The sequence below is a fragment of the Dermacentor variabilis genome, chromosome 5 (genome assembly GCF_050947875.1).
Source record: "Dermacentor variabilis isolate Ectoservices chromosome 5, ASM5094787v1, whole genome shotgun sequence".
Taxonomy (NCBI): Eukaryota; Metazoa; Arthropoda; class Arachnida; order Ixodida; family Ixodidae; genus Dermacentor; species Dermacentor variabilis.
Window position 1 is genome coordinate 32,071,163 of NC_134572.1, and position 22,191 is coordinate 32,093,353.

At 43.0% G+C, this 22,191-nt stretch overlaps 1 protein-coding gene across 1 annotated transcript; it reads left to right on the plus strand.

Moving 5' to 3' along the window:
* Positions 1-1,702: 1,702 nt before the first annotated feature.
* Positions 1,703-20,273, plus strand: LOC142582411 (uncharacterized). Its single transcript, XM_075692104.1, has 5 exons — positions 1,703-1,786; positions 3,027-4,558; positions 7,426-7,594; positions 15,943-16,141; positions 18,959-20,273. The coding sequence occupies exons 2-5, from the start codon at positions 3,116-3,118 to the stop codon at positions 19,155-19,157; spliced, it is 2,010 nt and encodes a 669-aa protein (XP_075548219.1). The 5' UTR covers positions 1,703-1,786; positions 3,027-3,115; the 3' UTR covers positions 19,158-20,273.
* The last annotated feature ends 1,918 nt before the right edge of the window (positions 20,274-22,191 follow it).

Sequence of the window (22,191 nt, forward strand, 5' to 3'; positions counted from 1 at the left end):
TTTGTCATTCCTTTATTAGGTCCTTTGTTACTTGGGAGCGCTTACCTACTGGTTGTCTTAGTGCCTTAGTCCCACTAAAATTGCTGCTTCTGAGGCAAGCCTAGTTAGGGTTTCATTCATTACCTATATATCATCTCCATCTCTCTGTTCTAAACCTGCATATTTGCTTGAAAGCACCAGCCTGAATTGGTCTGCTTTTACCCTTATTGCATGTAGGTTGTTCTGTTTCTTCTTGACGAATTATGCTCTTTCTCTCTTCATATTGCGGGGAATCCTATAGTAGGATACAACTTAAAAAAAAAACATTAGTTTTTTTTTTTTACAACCAAGGCACACGGACCGCGCGGGGTTGTTAAGGGTTGTTACTCCGCCAGCCAATCACAGAAGCAAACAAAATCGTCGTCTTGCGACCATTTCAATATGACGTCGTACTTGATACCTCTGGAGCGTCTGGTATTCTTGAAAAGTCTTTTCATCGGCTGAAGCGATGAGGTGTGCAACAGACATGGACAAAATGTGTGGATTCTGAGCATTTTACTCTTCAAAGGCCCGCGGTACAGTTCATTTCACAGCTGACCCCGTTTTACTCATGAAACTTCACTGCCAACTAAAGTGAAAGTTGACAATAAATAGTTGCAGCGGAGCAAGTGTTTTATTTCAGTTCAATTAACAATTAGGTTTTCACCGTTCCACTATAATAGACGAGTGGAAACGTCCAAAATTACGCACTTATTAATTTATTTCTGTGGTTACAGCCTTATTTAGGCAACAGGGAAAGCTTGAAGTACGAACTATTTGCAGTCTCGCGGAGGAACAGTGGCTGGCAGTTATGAGGGCGTCGGCGGGGCTTCCCTGCATACTTGAGTTGTATCCGACTGTAGACTTCACTGACCTATGATCAATGCACTTTACCCTACCTAACACTTCTACATCCTACACTATGCTGGGATCGGTAAAAAGTATGAAATTTATTTCATTTCTAGTTTCTTCACTAAGGCTGTTCCAGGTCCACTTCCGTTTGCTACGCTTGCTGAAGAAGGTATTCACTATTCGGAGCTTATTCCTTTCTGCGAATTCTACCATCTCTGCTATAGAATCGATGCTATAGTTTCCAATTGCTTTTTCACCAGCCTGCAGCCTGCCTTTTCTTTACTTTTGCATTGAAGCCGCCCATGACTACAGTATACCGAGTTTGCACTTTTCTCATCGCTAAGTCAACATCTTCATAAAACTGTTATATTTCTTCATCATCGTGACTGCATGTTGGAGCGTAGGCTTGTACTGCCTTTATTCTATACCTCATATTCAGCTTTATTGCCACTACTGCTACCCTCTCATTAATGCTGTAGAATTCGTCAATGTTGCCTGCTATGCCCTTATGGACTAGGAATCCTACCCCGTGTTGCTTCTCATCTGGGAGACATCTATAGCAGAGGACGTGGCCGTTAGTCAGCATTGTATAAACATTGTATAGTCTACCAGTCAATTGTTTCTTGTCTTTCAGTTATGCGGTAAAAATAAACACTGCTTGCTCTGTGGGAGCCTTCCTTTCTTATGACATGTTGTGAAGATGTAGCTGCTGTTAGGATACTTCATTGCTGATGTTTTTCTTCGGTGCCTGGTACATTGCATTCAAATTTCGGCGCCAAGTTGGTCCTTCTCCGTGCATGGCGTTATCCTACGGCGGCCTGGCAACAATGGGATCAGCTCATAATGGCTACCTTATTCGCGGGTGGTGTATTTCCTCGTCCAAGCTGTGGTGTCGACAAATAAAAGGCATTTTCAGGTCAGTCCATCTCTGGTCACTCTTCTGAAACCGATTCTTCCTTATTAATCTGCTTGAGTACATTCAGTCTTGAACGGACGAAGCGAAACCTACTTGTTCGTCGCATTCCTTCAGTGTGGTAATGTGTGCTCAGTTGTTTGTAAACTCTGGGGCACACTACTCTGTCGTTTAAAGTGAGTGTCTCTATTCATTTTGTATTCCTGGAACCGAATGTAATTGTGCCTGAACAGCCAGAGTTTCTTTTTTGTGCCTAAAAAGAGTGATTGCCTTTCTTTTTCTTTCTCTGTGTGTGTGCGTGTGTGTTTATCCAAGCAATAAATATACACATCAATGCCGTTAGCTCTTTGCTTTCACAACTCGCGTCGTCCTGTTGTCTGGTGCTTTGCGCGATTTCCCAGTGTAGTCTGTAACGATTTGTGTCGTTAAGCACTAAATAAATACCAGGTTTTGTCAGGTGCGGTTTGTTTCTTATTTCTGGGAGCCCGTGCTTAAGCTTACGAAATCAAAGCTTCCCGAGCCCTGAAAACTAATATCTTGTACCCTTGAAAATGTTCTTTAGCATGTTAGGTGCTTTACTCGCAGTGTTTTGAAGATCGGGGTTGATTGTACCCAGAGTTGTGAGCAGCAGATATCGCATGCTTTTCTAGCCTTTGGCGTCGCGGCTGCTTTAGGTGATTTGTTAGCAAGGTCAGGCAGGCCCTTTGTGTGGTATTCCTGAGTTTAGCATGTCAGTTGCGTTTCTTTATTGAATTTGGAACGTGATCGTACGTTTTAAAGTAATACGAAGTAAGCAGGCGTGCGTTGGTTGGCCGCTAGTTCCTGGAGTTCGCTTTTGCTGAAAGTGTCACAGGAGAACCAAAAAGCAAATACATGTTTTCAGCTTTATTGTTATGCTAGGTTTGCATCAACCTTTCATATGTCATTTCGATACTGCTAGTGTGCGTATGCTGTCTCATGTTAATGTGGAGTTAGTGGCTATTACATATTTTTTTTTTGTTCGCGTCTGTATTCAGAACATGTGTGTATGCTTCTGCACCTGTGTGTTTGTGGAAATCTTACACTCCTATGCTTTGCAATGCCGTCCTGGCTGTGGAAAAGTGTTCAGAGCTGTTGTATGCTAGACTTATGACTCAAATCTTGCATGGTTTCAACTCCTTTATAAGTTGTGCTTCTCAGACCATTGTTAGTTTTCTTACCGTTTGCTTTTTCTTTCCCATGAAAAAAAAAAAAATCTGTCCAGTTTCTGAAGCATCATCAGTGAGGCCCCTACAATGGCAGCACCATTGGTAGCGGCTGTTGTGCCTGCAGGCGGCTGCTGCTTTTCCGACAATGCTTTGCTGTGAACAACAGGAACACCGAGCGTCCCTCCACCTATGGCCTGCCCTGGTCGGTTGTCTTCTGCACAATTCACCCCGTGACATGGACCAACAGGCTTCCCCAGGAAGCCTTGACTTCCGCGACGTCCCCGCTCCGGAGGACCACCACCTCAGCAGCCAGGCCCAAGAGGGTGGTGTTGAACAGCCGCACCACTCCAGCCACCCTGTCATCTTTCAAGTTGACCTTCACCCATCTTCAGGCCACCAAAACATTGGAGTATGGGAAGCAAGGGTGCCGGCAGCCCGGCCACCATCCTCGAACGTTGAAGATTGTGGGGCTGCAGGAAGTGGTGCAGCTTCGACCTTGTCTGTAGACTGGCCGTCCAAAGAAGGGGCAGGGGCATTGCCTCTGAGTGTCTACATGGCTTGTTTGTCTCTAGACTCCTGCCAGGTCTCCAGTCAGCGCTGCCGTCTTGAAGCCACATGCTGCTGTGAATCGCACAGTGCCACTGCAAAGTCATCACCTTCTGACGTGGCCAGCCGCCGGGCATCCACGTCGGGTCGAACTGACGGTTCTACAAGAACCTCCAGGTCACGCTGCTCCCTGGATGAGCCTTCAAATTACACGCTTGTTCTGAAGCCCAAAGCACTGAAGCCTTGCCCCGCGGGAGGGTCCGTCCACTCTGTGCATTCTGCCCACTCTGCATGTTCAGCTGGGGCTTCATTCGACAGGCCTGAAGTTGTCAGCCGTCCCGGAAGCACACCATCGCAAGTACTTGGCTTGAGTGAAGAGTGCCACGAACCGCTGCCGCAGATGCCCTATAGCAGCCCCAACAGTCCTATTCCATTCTTGACAGCGCTAGGGGACACAGATGTGCAGGGGAGGAAGGAGGGAAGAACCTTGTCAACGTGTAGCAACTGCCGCAGATCACGTTCCACCACTGTTGAGTCAAAGAAACAACTCAGGAGCAAGAAGAGAAAAGAAAACTCTCGCGCTGAGCGATGTTGCTCGGAAGAAATTGGTACGCATGGTACTTGTGACTGCATTGAAGACTTGTCTGGACCCATCGAAAAGGGCTCTTTGCGGCATTCACTGGCCTCTTGCTTGGGTGCTAGAGGTCAGAGTGCGTCGCGGCCTGCTGAGAAAGCATCATCAAAGAGGCGCTTTTCATTTACCCTGCCCAATGCACTGCTTAACGTTTTTCGCAAGGGATCTAGCACCTCACCATCTGTGCGAAACAGTTCAAGTCAGACAGACCCCTATCCAGAGGAGGTGGTTCGGTGCAGTGAGAAGGCGACCAGTCCATATGCTGTGCGAGCATTGCCTCCACTTCCAGGCAATGCTACCGTAACACTATGTGACCATTTTGGCAGGGCTGATGCAGTCAGCTGTGCCTCGGATGACTCGGACAGGAAGAGCCTCGACTACGCATCCAGCATAGAGAAAGTTAAGGATGTAAGTATTCCAGTGTACTTATTTGTAAGGGTGTAAAGATGTAAGTACTCCAGGTTGAGTTTTGGGTCAATAAGCAGTTCTAACAGATTTTTTAAAGCTACAAGTTCTACATGTCTTAAATTGTTAAACCTTGAGAAATACTTTTAAGAGATCTTATTGTGAAGAGTGTTACCTGGTGTCTAGAAGCTTCTGCTATCTGCTCAGTCAATATTCCTAATGTGTGATTGTGGGACATAAAAGTAACCCTGAGGGGAGGTTTTCCTACCACATGTCTGCTGCATCTGCTTTTGCCATTTTAGCCATCAGTGCATGCTGGATATTAAATCCTTAGTACTGATAGCTCCAAAAACATTTCACCTGTACAAAGTAGGATGTCTATTTTGGTATACTTTGTTTATACTGAAGAAAAGATAAAGAGAATGGCTCAAAAAATTTGGGTCAAGAAACAATATTCCCACTAATTAATAACACTCCTGAAAACAATGCTTTCATTAGTGCACAAAATGTATATGTAACTTCGCAGTTAACATGACTTTGTGATAAATTATTCCAATGCGTAATTGCACTGGCAAATAGAAAGCTTTTCAAAACGGTATGGCATTGCATTTTGGAAACCCTCTCAACTTAATTCCATAGTTGTGAAACAAATTGAGGTTGTGGGAAGTAACTCTAATTTATTCCTCATTATCAAACCCTCTCAGTGGGTGGGTTTTTTTTTTTTTTTAGATTATGCACACCCAGTGTTAGGTTTTTTTCTCAGAGGTTATAAAAATGAGCACAGTGATTTAATTTCTGGTTGTGCAGAAATAAAAAGATGACAGATAATGGCAAATGATCTCTTGGTGTGGTCCCCACATTCCTGTCTGACAAAAGAAATGTCGAAAGGAACATGGCAGGACAGAAACACGGAAACATACCAGTATGTCAGTTACGTTGAAAGGGTTAGATTGTATGCATTAAAGCGTGTCAAATTATATTGCAAAACTGGCTTTTTCCAAGAGCTCACCCAAGCTAAGTTTAGAATGCTGTACTATGTGCTGTTACTGAAGTTACAACAACTTTGTTAAAACCAAAACTAGTTTATGGCTACGCTGCTTCCATTGCGTCAATCGTCCTGCCCCTATTGGGTGTGGGCTTGTAATTACTGCTTGTGTATGCCTAACTGCACAAGCTATGTGTGGGCATACTACTGAGACCGGTCTTCTTCCTTTAAAATCTTGAAAAAATATTTTTCGTTTTCTCCTACTCTGTTCCTGCTCAGATTTAGCAGCAAGGTTGCATTTGAATTTGTTAGATGTAACACTTGGCACTGTGGCTTGCCTGGTTAGTCAGGAAAGAAATGTGAATTTGCTGCCTTCTGCCTTTCTCAGACATACCCCCCAACAATATACGGAAACCAGTCTTGAAGGCCTTCTTTTGCCACACTGCAAATGCCTTAAGTGAGGCAGCTGCTCTGTTTCAAGCATTGTCCATCATGAGAGGCGCAGACGAAGGCAAATTGGCATTTTTTTTCTTGACAAACCAAGCAAGTCTCAGTGCCTGTTTACACGGAATGATTTGGATCATAAAATATGATATTTCTATGAAATTTGGGTAGGAACAGAGTAGTGGTAAGTGCAATATCTTTCTTGTTTTATTTTAATTTTAAGAGCAAAACATAGGTCTCTGTGCTTAGGCACTATGCACCTTTGAGTTGAATGTTGAGGCCACCTATGTTTCCTTTTGAGTTTTGCCTGTGGGTTCTTTTGCTTTCTTAAGGGTTAGGGGGCATGAAACAAAGATTAAGGTTTCTGTATACGCTTTGTACCTGGTATGTATTGGCAAAGTTAAAACTGGTGAGTTGTTTTACTTACACCCTGCATCTTGCGCAAAAAATACTCATCCTAACATTGATAAAAAGTGTCACAAGAACTGCGGGCTTTGAGCAACTTGTACAAATGTTATGTCACAATATGGACAATTGGGCATATTGGTGAATGTTTTTTTTTTAAACGGCGCAAGAGGAATGAGAGACACAGACCAGCCCATAGATTACGCACAGTTAATTATAGATGATAAGCTCTACAGCTGATTTATGCACTTTCTTCATGAACAATTGCTGATTGGGAAAATTAGCGCTACAAAAAGACGATACACACAGGAAGGGAAAACAAGTGCTTCTTCAAGTTTTCCTCCCCAGCATTGTGAGACAAACTAGCCCAACAATTGATTCTTATTCATGAACAAGGATCGTACACATTTATTTAAATAATATGGCTTGTTGCAAACTGTGTGATTAAAAAAAATAAACATAGAGCAGCATCTGTCTTGTGTTCTCCCTCTGCGTTTCATCCCCTCCCCTTTTGTTGTGCTGTGTCAAAATTTAAATCTTATGTTTCATGAGATACTGGAACCATTTGCCAAAAAATGGTACAGGCAGCAATGGTGTGCATACAATTACGAAAATTCATGCTGTTCATGTTAGTTCACTCCTGCTTCGGCTGAACCGAGTCTGTGACGATGAAAGTAAACGAATATAAGATACTTAGTCATCAGTTAAAATAGACCCTTTTCATTATGGCAAAAGCTAGCTTTCTTGCAAGGCAGTTTGCCGAACTAAAGGTGGCACAGTCATTTTTGCAAACAGCATGTACAAGTTTGCTTGTATAATATTGCATGGAAAATGTAAGATGTGGCTCATGTGATGAAACTATGCACAAGGGACAAACCCAAGAATGTGTAGCTAGCACTTGTGTTCATTTTTACAATGGCTGGTGCTGCCATTAGTTGGGCAAATGTGCAGTGAAGAAAAGGGAATTTGCAATTTAGAAACAGAGTTTATTGAGAATAGTATTTTGAATATTTGCTCCCATGTGTCTCTTGCACAGTGTGGCTGGTATTGGGGCCCCATCAGTGGAGAGACGGCTGAACGGCTGCTCGCACATGAACCGGATGGTTCGTTTGTCGTGCGTGACAGCTCTGACGAGCACTACATCTTCAGCTTGACTTTCAAGCTCAACGGCTTTGTACGACACGTGCGCATTGAGCATGATCAAGGTGGGGAATTCGACATGCCTGAACGCTTGTGTGTGGTCTTGCAAATTTGTCTGATTGCACACGTGCTTTGTGAAACATGCTATAGTCCAAGCTCGTCGTGCAACAAAATAAAGCAAACTTAGCCCCACTTTTTTATTTTGAGCAGGGATGATCACTTTTGTCCAGAAACTAACAGATGTAGGTGCAGGTTTGCTGATATTATCCCCCTAAACTCCTTTTCGACAGAACAAATATTAGCATTCAAGGGCAGCGCATAACATGGGCTTAAAGACTGTGCAAGATATTGTGCTGAAAAGTTGTGCTACCTTAATTAAGCGACTCATTGAATTGAATTGGAGTATATGCTTGACAGTGTTATTGAAAGTTATCACTTGTCTTGTTTTCTCTCCGGTCCTTCCTTGTGGCTTTTTCTGTGCCACAAACATATCCAAAGCCAACTATATAGAACCTAATTAAATCAAATTGTACATTATATTAGAAGTTTTCTGAATATTGTGAAACTGCAATGAGAATACATGGCTTCACATAGTCAAATCGACTGAAAATCGTGTCTGCACCCTATGGATCATGCTTCATGCAGGGTAATATGGGTTCTCAAGTTGTACTTCCCATGTGAGAAATTGTGCAGAAATTACCTTTGTGGGGCAGTCGAATATGAAACCAAAATCACGTAAAAACAGTCTACTGTCAGAGCTAGTGTAGTCAATATCATCATCATTGCCATCACAAGATGCTGACAAACACAGTCCTTGCTTGCCATGCCAGCTCCCATATGCTTTCTCTGTGCCAGATGCTAAGAAAACAATAGTGCCCGCTACCAGTGGCATGTGCAACAGAAGTCAGGGCTTGAGCTTCGAAGAGGTTCTCCGTGCCTGCTCGATCTCTGCGCTTCCCATTAGTTTACACCATTGTGATTACTTCGAAAAATTATGCAGATCCAACACACATGTTGGAATATGTGTGAAGTGAAGCGTTCGTGAAGCAGTTAATGAAATACAGTCGAACCCATTTATGGTGAACCTGAGTGTCACATGGCTTCCGTTCGTTCTATCCCGAAGTTCGTAGTAAGTGGGCCACAGCTAAAAAAAGGAGTTGCTATTTAAAACACAAAATTGATTTCTTTGCAAGAAAGTCCATGATACTCTCTTGTTTCTGCAGTGCAGATCTGATGGGGGGCTGTTTCCATCTGCATTATACACATCCTGCTCCGCGTAGCTCGCAATAATGGCTCGGTTTGTTACAAGCTAAGTGGCAATGACTTGGTCGCTTGCCGAAGCCACCTTGCCGACAATCAATTTAAAAACAATTCCATGTCTAACTTTGAATCGATGTGGCCAGCCATTGCCTCTGCAGAAGTCAGAAAAATCTAGCAGGAATGGGAAGTTTTTGACTTTGCCCAGCATCATTGGTCCACCTCTTGGAATGTCGCAAGCCTGTGCGTCAATGAACCACCTGAACAGCGCGTCCTCTACGTCCACGTAGGCGGCCTTCTGCAGGCACTTTCTGTCCATCAAGTAGGCGTTGGAGCTGGCGATTTTTTTCTTGTCCGTTATAATCATCGAGATGGTTGATTTCGACAAGTTGTACTTCACCAACTCGCAGTTTTTAGCACCCTGAGACAACTCCATCAAAATTGCTCACTTTGTTGCTATGTTCAGCACTTTTAGTTTTGTGGCCTCTGCAGGCATGGCAGGCTTCTCGTCAGATATGTACCACCCACTTCTTGGCCAAATCCCGTTGTGGGTACGTGCCTTAGTGTGAGAACCATCATAGTAACCAACACAAGAACACGCTTGTTGGTTGATTCTTTGTTGTGAGTACATGCTATAGTATGGGAATCATAACCATCACCATGCGACGAGCATTGAAAAAAGCTACCTTACATTGGCACGAGAAAAGGGTATGTGTGCGAAATGGTGTAATGGTTAAAGCATCGGGCTGCTGCGCTGAGGGGCTGAGGTTAGAATCCTGCAGCTGGACCAGGATCTCAACTTTTTTAAAGTGAATGGAAATCTACTCGGTGAGAACCCGAGCAGCGACCAGCCTGCTGACCGACCCACCCAGGTGAAATCATAGAATGGTAGGCAAAGAAAGCTTTGCTTTTAATGTGAGCCCCCAAATGGAGACTACAGCCCTGGTTAGGCAGACGAAGGAGTAGCATTGTTGCCTTGCGGCTAGTGTGGTGTTAACATCGCAGTAAGTGTGAAATTAACTGGTGTAAATACAGAAACACATTAATGTAATAATTTTAGTCTACTTGTGCTGGCACTTAGTACACAGTAGCGTTGCATGTGAAGGTGAGAATACAGCGGGATTGACGGCATTAAAGACAGACCTGCATTACACACTGTCATTGACATGACAGACTGCATTAAAGACAAAACAACTTGTGTATCTCCATGCTGCCCACGCACTGCCTCGTATCCATTTTATACCAACCAACCAAGCCGATATTTATACACAGAAATCTTAAATTTACAGTACCTTTGAGTTCGATAAACAAAACCACAGTACTTTTAGCTGTCTTTTTCATAAAGCTGCCAGGCTGAAGGCTCTTAATGACTACAGTGGAATCTTGATGGTACGACTCTCGGGACGGCGTAAAATTTCATATCAGCTGAAGTTTATAAAAGTGCAAATTGAATTCTGGGGTTCTATGAGTAAAAACCACAATACAACTATGATGCATGCCGCAGTGGGGGACACTGAATTAATTTTGATCACCTGGGGTTCTTTAACATGCACCCAATGCATGGTACACGGGCGTTCTTGCATTTCGCCCCCATCGAAACATGGACGCTGTGGCTGTGATTTGATCCAGCGAACTCGAGATTAGCAGCGCAATGCCGAAGCCACTACACCACCATGGCAAGTTTGAAATTCTGGAAAAGAATAGGAAATTAACGGGCACAGCGATCAAACAGCCAACTAGCTCAAAATTTCCATTTTTTCTTTATCTCATGGTGAAATAGGCCTTTCTTTATTTCGCGGTAAAATATTTGTTGCTAATGTATACCAGAATTTAAGAAAATTACACTGTTTTAGTGTGTTGTCTTCGAAACCAGGAAGAAAATTGTTCATTTTGTTAGCATTTTGAACCAAATTATTCAGTGAAATATTCTTAATGTATGAAGCAAACGATAACAAAATTCACATGCACTAAAACAGTATTTTATTGGAAGAAGGCACCAAACAGCAATATTTACACTTGTCAGTCTGTTGCTTGAGAGGCAGCGCAGCAATGATGTGAGCAGAAGCCACCCGTTTCCTCATGGCAGCATTTCTCCGTTCATTCTTCAGCTTTCGTTGCATGTTCTCACAGTAGTCGTCAAAAACATTAATAGTTGCACCCCTCTTGAGCTTCTGAATTTTGCACCCTCCGTGATAGCCTGTTGGTAGAAAATCACGCATCCGCACAATGGAGCCGAACTCAACGTCCAGTCCTTCCTAGTGATGGCTTTCAACCACGCTTCGCTTTTGCTAGGAATCTCGTGAAATGAAATGCCAAGTACTCTATTTTTAGCATCGGACTTTCACCTTGCAAAACAATTGTAGGCCGTGGTATCACAAGAACATGTAAAAATCTGTGGGAGTGATAGTGCAACGCACGCTTAGACACAAAAGCATGGGCAATCATCATGTGCACTACCCAGGGCTGGCGGCGATACCTTGTTGGAAACTGCGTCAACCAGAGGGAGAAAGCAGATGGTAGCTTGGCCACCTTTGAGCTGGCATGGAAATTATATAGGAGACTATGACCGTGCTCGTGTAGCATAATGACGATGAGGCACCACTTTCAGTCTTCAATTATGAAAACAAATTCGAAAGCTAAGTTATTTAGCTTGCTAAGCTAGCAGCAACAATATGTTTTTGAATCTTCATCCCAAATTGCCTATGTCGCAGGACAAGCTTAGGAAGTGGTTAGTATAGGTGGGGGTCACCATCCCATTTGCAGTTGTTGCAGTCATTTGAGAAATGCAAAATATGAAATGTGCAAAGAACGTGAATTGGGTGCATGTGAGGTCTCTACTTTGTTTAGGAGTGATAATGTCATTTCTACATGTTTTCTATTTTGAACACATAGAAAGTAGGTGCATGTTTGATTCGGGGGCTGTTAGAATTGGGAAAGTACAGTGCACCCTGGATAAATGAAACTCGCTTAAACATAATTCCTGGATAACTGAAATGTTGGTATCAACTTTGCTTGGTCTTTCACAGGCACAATGGTAACAAACATAGCTTAAATGGAACAAATATTTTTGGGAACTCCGGTTAAATGGAACTTTGACCGAAACGACCGCTTCCCTAACTGGCATATAGTACAAGAAAAGTCTGCCAAACGTGTCAAATGGTGGTGCCATAAATAGCGAAGAAAATCCGATCTATCCATCTGGCAGTTGTGGGAAGGTTAATGCAAGTTAAGTATATTGAAGTTGCAACGATGTTTCCATGATGAGGACTTCGCATGGCAACTAATGATCCCAGAGGAGGAAGAGAGTTCTGAGGAGTCTGTAATTTTCTGCCCCCAGTCAAGCTGCTACTACTACTTCTTTTATACTGCCAGTAATGAGAGAGCTCAGATGATGCCCTTGTTATTTGCTCTGAGCAGACAGTTGAAAATATTATTGGTGAAGTTTATGGTGGAGACCATAGTTATAGCAACAAAGGCATAATTATTACTGTTTCAGTGTGCATTGCTGTTTTGGACCAGACAGAAAGAAATGCAGTTTTTTTTTTCCTTCTTAATTAATTTATTTTTGTGCTTGGTTTGCCATGCAGCATAACGTCGTAATGGAGCTACATAAATATAAGCGTGCAGGCCCGTTTCATAGAGACACTGCAACAATAAGTTATAACATGTGTTGTGCATAGTTCAGCTGGCTCACTATTCAATTTTACACTTTTGAGCACACTTTCATAAATGCAGTTCTAAAGTCTGTAGCACTGTTTTTGACATGAGCACTGCACAGAATTATTAGGAATCATTTCGCCTTTGAACACTACCTTGGGCAAAAGACTCTAGAATATTAGAAACAGAGTGCAACGAACATTCCTTTTTTCAGCGCTGTAATATCTAAACACTCGAATGCTCTTCAAATGAAACATTTGTTGGTGAATTTTGTGCCCTTTGCTTAGACGAAACTTTGGATAAGCAAGACACATTTTTCTGTCCTTTCAAGTTCCATTTAAGCAGAGTCTACTGCAATGGCAAATAAATCAGTGGCGTATATAGCATTTCTTTCTGCCTCTTGTTTAACTCAACCCGCCGAATAATTTGACCAGTTTTGTCGGTCCTGTCAGGATTGAATTAATGGAAGTTGACTGTTCAACGGAATAATATATTGACTGGCATGTCCATGGTAGTATTTCATGAAGACTGGGCGCCTTTTCTAGCTATGTGAAAAAAAAATTTATCACTGCCCTTTGATCTGCATTCACCGAGACAGTTTGGCTGCCTTTATCTGGCTGCAAAGACTGTGTTTTGACATCAAACAACTTGTAAGTCATCAAACAGAGCAAAGTTTTGCAGATCAAAAAGTCTAGCATGTTGAGTAGCCACACATTTGTGGTGCTAGGCTCCACGCAATAGACTGGAGCTACATGAGATGCTGGGCAACACATGGGGAGCATGTGGATTGTCGGTTGAACCTTAAAGGGCCCCTCACCAGGCCCCATTGCAAACTTTAGTTATACGCTGGAAGTTACCTATTCTCTAGGGAGTGTTCTGCTGCAAAAATTTTCTAAATCGGCTCATTAATAGCTGAGATATAAATATTTCAGTGCCGCGAACCCATGATTTCACAAGGTGAGCTCCACTGCATAGCGAGACACCTTCTCCACTCGCCCCGTCTAGCCTCCGCAAGCGAAATTCCTTCCCTACGTTCTCCCATGCCGGGTCTCAAGGATCACATGACGCCTACATCCCGGGGCCCGCCTTCATTTTTCTTTCTTCTCGATTTTTTTTTACCCAATGTTGCGCACTTCAGCTGACGGCGTTGCGCGCAAGCTGTTGTGATGTCTTGTTTCGTGCAGTGCATGATTTTGCACGCTATGCACAAAGACACATGACTAGCGGTATAATTCAGTAGTGCTGCACGAATACTTAGGCAGAACAAGCGAGTTGCATAGTATGATCATGCGCTGGAATACGGTAAAAAATGACATAGTTTCGGTACCTGCACACGTGACTGCACGACCGTGGGAACAGGCAGATGAAGCAGAAGCACATCTCTCTTGTTTCGGTGCGAAGTAAAACAAAAAACACGCAGACATTCTGTTTGTGTGTTCTATTATTTCTCTAAGCTTCAATTCCTCAATTCAAGCAACAGATCACACAAATAACAAATGTTGCCTTGAATAATTCTCGAAGTCACGTGTCACCACGAGCGGCATCACACTGTGGACCCGACAATGTAGGCGTAGGGACGCGACTACGTCACCGTCCAGCTTGGAACGCGGTTGCCGCGAGAGAAAGGGAAAACGGTGTTCAGATTGAAGGTTCAGACCTTTCCGCGGCGCGTAGCGATACAATTCTTTGCAAACACGATTGTTAGTGCGCATTGTATGCTCTGCGCTTGTCAGCTCAAAATGGCCAGACCTGCTGAGGGGCCCTTTAATGGTGCAGTCATTAAGTGCTCTTTAGCTCATCGAGGGCTCTTCTTTGTTTCTTTTTTCTTTAAAGCGGTATCGATATAGCCGACTTTTTTTAATAACCTAAGACATCCTTCAACATCATGTTTAAATTATGCAAACATCTCTAGAAACACTGTATGGCAAAGAATAATTGTTTATTTATTATGAGCTACTTCAGACTACCAGTGCCATGATAGCACTCGAAACGCAGCACTCTGCTCAAGGTTTTCTCGCACCACCTACACCCGATCCCAGTTTCATTGTAAATGTTTTTCCCATTGCAGTCCCTTTTCGCTTATCTGACGATGCAACAATGCATCAGGGTCACTAGCTGTGATCTAGTGTGAAAAATCTTATTCTGTAGAAGTGCAGAGGATAGGCCAGCTAATGGCCATCTATTGTTGTAAAGGAAAAATGCCCTTTAATGACAAATTTTCCCCAGAGAGCTGTTCAGAAAGTATCAAAATACCTACGAGGAGGTAAGGTCGTCAAGAAGCAAAATGTGGCAATTGCGCATGGTGGTCTGAGCTCATCTAAGCACCGCACAATAACAGGTCTCTGATGAAAAATAGCTTTCTGTGTTACTTTTCTGCACCAAACACTCGACTTGCAACCTTCTTCCAGACTGTGTTTTCAAAAAATATGGTAATGAACTTGTAGCAAAAACATCTTGCACGCGGAAGTCTGAAACTCTACTGTATGCCATCAGTTTTTAAGTACCACTGCTGTCCTGCCATGTGCTCTTTATATGTTGTACTTTTGCCATGATGTCAATGTTTTCAGCCTATTGTATATGTAACTTTAGGACTTGTACAAGATTGCAGTCACAATATCGAATCGTTATTACATCGCAAGCGTTGCTGCTTATACTGTGACAGGTCAGTCATTATCAAATGTAAGAGATGCATGTTAGACTTTGTTAAACTGTCACAGCGACTGCCATTCGATTCATAATGCTCAACGATGTTCAATAAGCATGGGGCTGATGGCCATTTTCATCGTTAGATCCTGTGATTTACAACTGTACTTTTCACTATTGTTGCCGCTGGCCTGATCCTTGTGGTGCATTCAACTGGTTCCTACTACGCTACATGGTTTGCGGCACGAGTGCTGAGGCCTCTCGATATTGGAGCCTGAGAAAGCATGCCCTAGCCAAACACCCAGTATCACCCAGAGCAATTGTAGAAGCCACTTGTTCGAGATCGTTGGTTCTTCTGCTCCCAGCTTGAATCTGGGAGCAGCACTTTGAATGAACCAGGCGAATGTGTTTCGAGCACGTGATTTCAACCAGCCATATGTAAATCGCCCCTCAAGACCCTATGTAAACCACCCCTCTATATGTAAACCTCTATGTAGACCATATGTAAACTGCCCCTCAAGAGTGCAGGAATGTAAACTGCCCTGTAGCACTTTCGTGTGTTCGAAAGCAACCAGTTGAATGTACCTTTAGTTTCCCATGCACAGGATTGCCTTAATATTGAGAATGTTTCTTTATCTGCTTTATCCTCGCCTTCTGCCTGTCTGTGTACTGTAATGTGACAGCTGTGTTGACATGAGGCAATTGTTTTTGCACTTGTCATGGACACTGCATCATGACATGCTGTTTGTTCTAGCAGCCTGCTCATCCAGCTGTTATTTTGTGTCAGGGCAGATGTGAAGACCCAGGTGATTGCTGAATAAGTGTGACCTCCCAACTCTTGTCTCTCACACTGCAGGCAACTTCAGCTTTGGCTGCCTGCAGAAATTCCACAGCAACACCATTGTAGACTTCATTGAGAATGCAGTAGAGCACTCGCGCAGTGGGCGTTATCTGTTCTTCCTGCACCGGCGTCCTGTGCTGGGTCCCATGCGTGTCCAGCTCCTGCATCCAGTGTCTCGTTTCAAGCAAGTCCAGTCACTCCAGCACCTTTGCCGGTAGGCTAGAGCCTCCTATCTCATTTTTCCATTTATTTTTTTTTGCATCAGCACACATATTAACCTATGGCCTTCGTAGATTAGAGACATATGTTTGATTTGGTAGAGTACCAGCACTCGTGCACGCATTCTGTAGTCAAGGAATGGAGAAAGCATACAGGAATATCTTGGGAAGTACCTTACAGACTCTTGTAAGGGCCGCACCCCCAACTTGGCAGCCCAAAATTTGGAAAAAAGAAATTTCCAATGGAGAAGCAATCTTGTTCGGTGCTTCAATGTCATGGACGCGCATCAGCGAATTTTCGCACGCCGCGTGCTTCTGCATGCCGCTACTAAATGGTGAGAGCTGCACATTGACCTCTGATGCAATGGTACATCCAGGAATCCGGGGTGTGCACAAGTAATAGGCAGCACCGGCACCATTTTGGACAAAAGGTTCGGGGCCATGCAAGGGTCACACCTCGTCAAAACTGTAAAGAAAGCTGTGGCCGTTACATGAGTCTATATATTATCTACAGTCATTCCACAGCTACAGAAATTGTTCTCAAGAATAATAGAAAAATACTGATTAAAAAGGGTGTCAGGCATTGTATCTCACCAGCGCTATTCACTGCTTGCTTAACCTCTTTGCTTCCACCCATTCAGCGCTCCGCCACGCCTGGTGTTCTGCAGCACATTTTCTGGCTTGTTGAGCGTGTTCTGCATAGTAAGGAAGCTGTTCTAAAATCTGCTACAGTCATCGCACAAAATGTCTAATTTATTTTGTTCGCAAATGGCTTCCGCATCAGGTGCATAAAAAAAGATAAAAAGTGAGCTTAAAAAAAGTTTAAAATGTGAAAGAACACAAGGTGAACCTTTGTGTTCCTTGCACTTGAAATGCCTCGTATACTTTTGAATTTGGCCCTTGAAAGCTAAGCACAGCACTGAGTGGTTCTGCTTCACGGTTTCCGGTGGTATTTGCTGAAAAAAAATGAGCCCACATGGAAGCCTGTACCCTTTCCTTCAAGCCTGGTACGGTGGTTGCAACATCCACAACAGAGCAGAGTCTTGTGAGCAGGAAGCTTTCCATCGTTTTACAAACAACTCCTGCTGAAAGTGTAGACAAATATGTCCATCTAGTGTGCAATACCCAAAACAACTAAAAAATAGCCTGCAATCTGCTGCCATATATGAAAAATAGCCAGAAACAGGCATTCTTTGAGCAGCCGATGAATCTCCGGTCACTTCGACTTTAGCCTTGGGTTTTGCGACTGACGGGTCGCCAGCTGTGAAAGTGAATGGGGTAAGAGTACTCAAAGTGTTAGATTGGGAAAGTTTCAGTGTAACAATGGACAAGGAATATCTCAGCAGTCTGCAATTTCAGGATGACATTGTCCTGTTTAGCAATGCCGAAGATGGCTTACAATCAATAAGTTTATTGAAGACCTTAACTGGCAAAGTCCAAGGGTAGGTATGATGATTAATATGCAAAAGACTAAGATAATGTTGAATAGTGTGGTAAGGGAATGAGAGTTAGTGATTTGTTGCCATCATCTTGAAGCTGTTAAAATGTACATTATCAAGACCAAGAAGTCACAAGGGTTCCCTCAGCAGAAATCTCTATATGAATAAAAATGGGGTCGGAGTGCATATGGTATGCATTTCCAGGTCATGATTGGCAGCTTGCCAATATCCTTGAAAAGAAAATTGTACAATCGGTGCATTTCACCAGCACTAACCGATGCTGAAATCTGTACTAACCTTGACTAAAACTAAGAAAGGTAATAAATAAGCTTGATAACAGGCTAAGGACCATGCAGGGAGCAATGAAACGAAAAATGACAGGCATAACATCGAAACAAAGTATGAGTTAGACAGTAATTGGTGGGGGGGGGGGGGGTAGCCGGTATTGTAGTTAAGACTAAAAAGTGGAGTTGGGGTAGGTCGTGTTATCGGTATAGAGCAGATGGCCAGTGCGGTCTGTGAGAATAATTGAACGGCTGCCAAAGGAAGCAAATCGCAGTTGAGGAAGGGGACTGGTATGATCAGATTAGGGAGTTTGCAGGATTAGAATGGAGTCAGCTGATGTGAAACAGGAATAATTGGAGATCATCGGTTCGCTAGCAATGCCAGATTGCCAGCAATGAAGCTCCCACGCAGGCTGCATTGCTGACTGCTCTTTACCACCACAGCCGTACAAACTCCTAGCTGACCTTCGATGTGAAGCCCATAAAACACGATGTGAGAAACAGAAATTACAGATTACTGGCTGAAAAAGAAAATACACGCAAGGAAGGCTTTGTTTATTCATGCAAGGTGTACACAAGGTAACTGTTATACATATTTTAATAACTGATAATTACATTTCAGAGCAAAAATTTGGGACCACAGCTAAGTTGCATTGCTGATTGATACGCTGCAGCAGCATGCCTGGTATCAATCAGCAATGCAACCTTCGTTGTCCTGAAAAACAGCTGCAAAACTCTCCTTGATAGCTTCACTGTAAAATGCATACTATAGCAAGAAGACGTGCATTTGGGCCAGCCAGTGCTATTTTCAGGTGGCATCTAACGGTTTCCTCAGAATGGCTTTTTGTGATATTTTTTTAATAGCCCAGGAATGGGAATGCCTGGTTTATGGTCTGTTCTATGGTAACAGAGGGCAAACATCTATTGCAGCATCAAATTTAAGTATACTAGGGAAAAGGTGCAAAAGAGGAGGTAGGTAGGTGATAGAGACGGACTGACATAGCCGGCTCACCAAACTTGGAAATAATGTCTGTGAAACTGAAGATCCTGGTCTGGAAGAACCTAATTTGCGCTACCACCCTTCTCCCAGGTTCTCCATACTGAAGAGTATACGGCGGGACTTTGTGGATGCGCTTCCGCTGCCAGCACGTCTCAAGGCCTATCTGAACACGCCGCACTACTACTCAGAAGAGCTGGCCGACTCAGTTACCCTCGATGGTGGAGCCCTGGCTGTCCAGTCCCAGGAGCTGCAAAGTGGTCTGCAGGAGGAGCCTTTCAGTCCAAGTTGATAGTACGTCTTGGAAAGGCTTTCGTTCTAGTTCATCTCTCTCTCCCTGTCTTCTGGGTGAGAATTTTTGTGTGTTTGCTGCAGCATCTTCATCAAAGGTGCTATCAACATGAATTGAAATTCGAGCTAGTCAGAGTGAAGTAGGGCAGATTTTTGCACTTCTTCACTCACCAATGTCTGCAGCATTGGCATGATTCAGTATGAGACCCTGAGTCACAGGGCCATGGTGCATTCTATGACTGCTTAGGCACCGATGCCTCGCTGCACTTAAAAAAAAAGAAGAGAATATGTACAAGGCATTCACTCTTTTTGTTTTTGCTTTCCTGTGTGTTTCAATTTTTGCTGGTAATGCATTGCCACTTGTGCATAAGTGAAAGAGAAAGTAATGCTTCGAGCACTTGTGTGCCTCTGTGTTGATTGGACCACACTGGGAAACATTGTCATTTCAGTGTTATACCCCCTCCTACACAACTCTTACAGATGATACTAGGGTTCCCTGCACTGCATGTCCTTCATGTCCAGGGCGTCAGAGTTGCCTACGTGTGGCTGAGTTAGTGGCACATAGTGGATGTGAAATGTGGGCCTGTTTTGACTATTATTGCTTTATGAGTGTGAACTCATCAGCCGTCTCTGACTGCATTGTTTTGCCCTGTGAAGCCAGAAAGTTTGAAGTAACTTAAAGCCTTGCTTGAATTTAACTGCTTTGAAATGCATTGAGGATATGCAAGCCAGCCAAAATTCTGGAATTTGTTCGAATTGATCTGAGGCTTTAAATTACTTCTGTGTGAATTATCACAAGCCAACTTGTGTTTTTGCGCGAGTGTTGAGAAGATTGTGGGAAGGAGTGCATTTTTTTGTTGTTGCACTGTAGAGAATATGTAGAGCCAGCTTATGAAGGCCATCAAATGTAGCGTTACTGAATTGACTGGTTGTCAGTGGGTGATGCAGGTTATTGTATGTATGTAAAAAGAATGGGTGTCGTTGTTTCAGTGTTTCCTGAAAGGGGATAACAAGCCTTGCATTTTTTTTCCACCAAAGAACTGTATGACTTCAGTGTCAGATGCATATTTGCCATCATTGCTGCACCTGCGACAGTATTAAAACCTATGCCCTGCTGCTTGCTTAGTCTCTGAAAGCAGAAGCCTCGAACCAAGTTGCTCTAACTCTGTGTTCAAGCACAGTGACGATGTCTTCTTTTTTCTGACCTCCGCTTAAGAATGCACTTTTGTGACATACGAGACCATCATTTATATGTAGTACCATCGTGTCCATAACTTCCTTTTCCTAATAACTAAAAACTTTTGCATAGTGCTATAAGGTTAATACAGACCATGAAGATGCGTGTGACCGCCATGCACAGTAAACATATCCAGGTGCTCACGCTTTACCCTGTCTACTGCTCACAAACACTGCATGTAACATATGTGATTATACTTGGGCAAGGCCAGCAAGAAAATGATGTTTGTGCTATGTTTGCTTTCAGCGATGCATTAAAGGGGCTCTGAAGAGAAAATTAAGTTGAGCTATATTAGTGAGTTACTCTTCTGCAATATATATAAAAAAAGCCACTCTTACTGTGAGATGAGGCTTGGCAAGCCGGAAAAGAAGCAAAAACAAAAAATGGGTGTTGACACGCCGTCTTGAAGACTGTGCACCCGCTCATTGTGACGTCATAGATTTTAATGGTGTCTACACAAGCCCAGTTAATTTATTATTGGTAAGGATAGACCACATTGCATTCCAAAAGAGCTATAGACTGAACTTAGCAATAAAAAAGTTTTACTGAGCTGCAACGACTCAAATATGAAAAATACTTTGAAACCTGCGATGTTACAGTGATGTACCAGCACTGGGGTTGTGGTACGAAATTAAAAAAATTGAGCTTTGATTTTTCTACTAATATATTCAACCTATTGCCATGGAATTAATGAAAAATATACTTTTGAAATAATACTTTAGCAGCCTAAACTGATTAAACGTTTCTCTTTAGAGTCCCTGTGAGGCTGTTAGAGTCTTGGAAACGGCACAACTTTTGTGACAGCTTTGACGGTCTGTGCATTTGGGAGCACCCTTCAGAATTGTTGATGACAACGTATTAATGTGGGGCTTGCAGTATCTCGCATCCTGTGTTGATAGCAACTGGTGTTATTGATGGAGACTGTAAACAATGTTGTTCAGTGCAAATGCCATCTGGATGCAGAAGAAATGATCAACGTCGCCGGTCTTGCATTGCTGCAACAATCATGATGCGGCAGTTCTTCAACATGCACAAGTTGCAATGTTGAACATACCATCACAGACGCTTGAAATGCAAACAAGTTAGGGCTAACTTGCAACACCTTTCGTCATTTCATCTTTTGATATCTTGTGTCGTGTCTGAATAATTTCACCTTGTTTGTTTAGTTTGGAACCTACCTCTCATTTGGCGGCCTGATGTGTAGTGCGAAATGACACTATTGGCTTGTTATCATATTTACCTGGTTCTAATGCACACCAATTTCTTGTGGATTCAAAGCAAGATGATAATGTGCACCCAGATAATCCTAATTTGTAGCCAACTTTGTAGTGAAAGAGTGTAGCATGCCTTTTCAGTTTCACAATCGGAAAAAGACAAAACCTGCAGAATTCACTTTCACAAAATGTAAATTTATTTGCACTTAAATGTTTATTGTCAGCATTGTTGTGCAGCTCTTAAACATTGTCGATGGACCATAACACGTAGTCCTCTGTGTGGTCTGTTGCATTTGATATTTTCCATTTATTGAACTACTACTACTACTACACTGCAACTTCTAGTGATGTGATGGCTGATGCCTCAACTAACAACTTGGCTCGTTCGTACTCCGATGCACATAAGTCTCCAGAATGACAAAAACATTTCATGTGGATCTCTTGCTACTTGTTTGGGATTTTTTGAGTCACATTTTGAATTACTTTTCATCACAGGCATCGTTGCCAACCTACATGAGAACTTTTCCTGTTGACATTTTGTGATGACATTAGTGATGACACTTGCTCTGATCGTAGGCCATTGG